Source organism: Magnolia sinica, chromosome 18 (assembly GCF_029962835.1).
Source record: "Magnolia sinica isolate HGM2019 chromosome 18, MsV1, whole genome shotgun sequence".
Classification (NCBI taxonomy): domain Eukaryota; kingdom Viridiplantae; phylum Streptophyta; class Magnoliopsida; order Magnoliales; family Magnoliaceae; genus Magnolia; species Magnolia sinica.
The window spans coordinates 35,884,115-35,888,119 of NC_080590.1; the positions used below are offsets into that span (position 1 = coordinate 35,884,115).

The 4,005-nt window shown below is 42.2% G+C and overlaps 1 protein-coding gene across 1 annotated transcript; it reads right to left on the minus strand.

Moving 5' to 3' along the window:
* Window positions 1-2,029: 2,029 nt before the first annotated feature.
* On the minus strand, window positions 2,030-3,740 carry LOC131232919 (CBL-interacting serine/threonine-protein kinase 7-like). Its single transcript, XM_058229444.1, has one exon. It carries the CDS (start codon window positions 3,644-3,646, stop codon window positions 2,360-2,362), a length of 1,287 nt encoding a protein of 428 aa, XP_058085427.1. The 5' UTR covers window positions 3,647-3,740; the 3' UTR covers window positions 2,030-2,359.
* Between the last annotated feature and the right edge of the window lie 265 nt (window positions 3,741-4,005).

A 4,005-nucleotide genomic window follows, 5' to 3' on the forward strand; every position in this document is an offset into this window, starting at 1 on the left:
TTGCATTACTTGTGTGGGTGTGTGTGTGTATTTGCGAGATTTTATTTTGTGTGAGAGTGTACTCGCACTTGTGCCTTTTTTGTTTTGAAAAAAAGAGATTTATTTGGTCGGTTGGTCATACGTGTTGGGTTTAAATGCAATGGACCAAATCCTGAGTTACTCAATACGCTCTTATCGTACTGAGTAAACTCAGTTGGGCCCACCGTGAATGCATGTGGTCTATCCACGCCGTCCATTCATTTTTTCAGATCATTTTATGAGTTCAACCCAAAATTGATGCATATACAAAGCTCAAATGGGCCATACCATTGGAAAAAGTGGAAGTATTGATTTCAACCGTTGAAAAAATTTCTAAGGCCCCCGGTGATGTTTATTTGTCATCCAACCTGTTCACAAGATCAGAAGGACATGGACGTAGGTAAAACACAATTATCAGCTTGATCTAAAACCTCTGTTATCCCCAAGAATTTTTCAACGGAAGATGTTCAATTCACACAGTTTCCGGTGGTGTCGTCCTTTTGAGGATTTGATATACTCCATTTTTGGGATAAAGCCATAAAATTATGTGTTAAAAGAGATGGACGAAGTGGATACAATGCATGAATGACACAGGGGCCCACGGAGTTTACTCAGTAAGCAATCCGCTTCCGTGAGGGTGGGGTAACAAATGAGGGAGTGTAGCGGGGACCGTAGGCCCTACCTTAATGCATGTGTTGTATATCCACCCTTTTCCCCATTTTTGGGGTGTTCGTTTTGCTATAAATATATATATGAATGCATATACAAGGACATAAGTAAGTATTTATTATAAGTGTTAGTTGTTTGATGGAAGCCATAAATACATGCTGCTTTTTACCTTATAAAAGTCATTTGTAAAAGATTGATGGCTATACGTGATCCTTACTAGGGTCATTTGGCACCATGGATTTGGGGGCATTTGAGGGGGGTTTCAAATCTCCTGGTTGTTTGACACCATAAAGTAATCGGAGGTTTTAAATCCCCTCGAACAAACAAGGGGTTTGAAATCCATAGTGAAAGCTTGGATTGCATTTAAAATCTTTCCAAGAGTTGCATGTATAACATGTGTTACTAGACTATTAATTTATTGGGCACATGGCCCATTAATGATATCCCAATATAATCAGATTATCAATTGCATCACTATAATTACTTTAATATGATGATTAACGCCATCCAAACATCGTCCATGTAAATCAACGGTTAAAAATCGTTGGTTAGTCACTCCAACATGATCTTATTCCTGTGGCCCATCCGAGACTTGGAATTTCATCATTTCCGGGCAAAGTATATATTTCAACGGGCTTATTACAACCACTGTGTCAAACATTGCATACGTTCACTAATTAGAGACATTAAAGTTAATTTAATAATTAAATTCAAACCCCTGTAAATATACTATACATGGCTACTTTGGATTAAAGTTGATTCAATCCAAGGTGCCAAAAACAATAAGAGAATTTCAAATCAAGGGGGTTTCAAATCCAAGGGGTTCCAAATCCAGGGTTCCCAGTCGAGGCTCCCAAACGGGCCCTTAGGATCGGAGCACAGAAATGAAACAGATCGACCCACACTATAGGAAATCATGGTCATAACAAGTTTTTAATAATTAGCATTTAACCTACTGTTTCCTGTGGTCTACTTAAATTTTGGATCTGTCTTATTTTTCAGTTCAAGCCTTAGGACGAGCTTGCCAAATGAAATGACAGTTGGGATATAACACATACCTCATGATGGGTCCGACAGAACTTGGTGACGTCAACACACCAGACATATCGGTGGTGTGTGGTACACCAGCCAATCTGCTTCCGCATATGCCAGTCATCACAAATTGATCAAACGGTGTTGATGGGTGAGGGCCCACCATACACAAGGTTGATATCGCCCCACCATTCCCATACATCACCTCAGGTGCGAAATAACCATAACAACATAGTTAATAACTGATATGCAAAACATGGGATAGAACTAATTTCCAACCACCAGTGTTATCAGAAAACACACTTACACGTAGCAATTGCAGTCATCTAATTCAATACGTCTTAATACGATTTAATTCGGCATGCCAAACACACCCTTATCTCATTATGTACATAACCGTTGTTACAAAAAGAGCTTGTGTAAACCTAAAGCTGGGAGTGCCGGCTATTGTTCTCCGACATATGATCCAAAGGCTGTAAATGGGTTCTCTGGACTGGGCCATCCTATGCCTAGCCCAGCTTTCTAGCCAAGTGGGCATGAGCCTAGCTAGTCATTAGGCTTGATATTAGACTATTTTGGGCTGATATAGCCGAATTGTTCATGGATAATATCAATATATTCCTATACTTCAAACCTTGCCTCAAATTCCATCATTGTTCCAAACTAAAACTAAATCTTCAATACCAACTTTCAAATCTTCCCAATAAAGCTCAAAATCCATTTCAGTATCACCAAACACTTTCATCTCCACCAGTAAAAGTGACGGCACCACCTCCGCCACCTCGACCGACATGACCAACTGGTTTTTTAACAACTCCACACACCCTACCTTTTTTATCTCAACCTTGTAATTCAATTTTCTACCAATCTCTTTAAAGTTTTCTAAAATATCCTTGGCAGGCTTATTTGATGTGAATCGCTTCTCTTTTTTATTCGTCGCTTCGAAAAGCCCAGATAGATCTAAACCCGAAGACAATGATATCAAATCAAAAGCAGTCATGACAGGCGCGCCATTAACAAGATCGAATCGATCATCCTTTTGTATTGTGCAAAAGTTAGGTTGATTCACATGCCATAGCGTCGATCGGTAGGACTTTTTGAACCAGGCAACTTGCATCAGGGCATTGATGGAGATCCTGGTCTGAGGTTGTGGATCTAAGAGTTGAGAGATCAACCGCCGCACCGGTTTAGAAAACCAAAATGGGAATTTGAATTCCCTCCTGTAGATCTTTTGGTACATTACCGCGATGTTGGCATCGTCGAAGGGGAGGTAGCCAGCAAGGAGTATGAAGAGAACAATGCCACATGACCATGCGTCTGCTTTAGGTCCATCATAGCCCTTTCTCCTGACTACCTCAGGTGCTGTGTATGCCGGCGTGCCGCATGCCGTGTGGAGGAATCCACCCTTTAATTGCTCAGGAAGTGCTGAGAGGCCGAAATCAGTCACCTTCAAGTTCCCATCATCATCTAGGAGGAGATTCTGGGGTTTTATGTCTCGGTGGGCCACACCATTAGAGTGGCAAAAATGAAGCGCTGAGATAAGCTGTTGGAAGTATCGACGTGCGATCGGCTCCGATAGTGGGCCATGGTGTGTGATCTGGGAGAATAAATCGCCACCACTTGCATGCTCCATGACTAAGTATATCTTGGACTTGGTTGCCATGACTTCATGGAGGTTGATGATGTTGGGGTGGTGGAGGTGGTGCATGATGGATACTTCACGGATAATACGCGGTTCCATGGTGGTGTTCTTGATCTTGCTCTTGTCGATGACCTTCATGGCGACAAGTACCGTTTCATCGACGAGAGATCGAGCTTGGTAAACCTTGGAGAACTTGCCACGGCCGAGGAGACTGCCTAGCTCGTACTTGCCTAGCACCACGTTGGGGCTTGTCGGTGTGATGGTGGGGTCGGGTCCTGACTCCATGTGGGTGAGGGCTTGGTTGTACTAAGGTAGAGAGTTTAAAGTGCAACCTAACCTCAGAGAACCTGCACTCTTGTGTTTATTGATTTTTTTTTTATTGTTTTGTTTTGTTTTAGCTCATCCATCTTGTTTGTGCTGGCCTTTTAGTAGGCATTTTATGGGTGAGATAACGGGAAGCGGATTGGCTGGTGTACCACACATCACCGATCCGGCTGGTGCGTTGACGTCACCAAGTTCTGTGGGTCCCATCATAAGGTATGTGTTATATCCCAACCGTCCTTTCATTCGGCAAGCTCATTCTAAGCTTCAAACTGAAAAATAAGACAGATCCAAAGATCAAGTGGACCACACTACAAAAAGCT

Bases quoted from the DNA above. Each gene is read 5' to 3' on its own strand.
- LOC131232919 (XM_058229444.1), bottom strand. From the start codon at position 3,646: ATGGAGTCAGGACCCGACCCCACCATCACACCGACAAGCCCCAACGTG.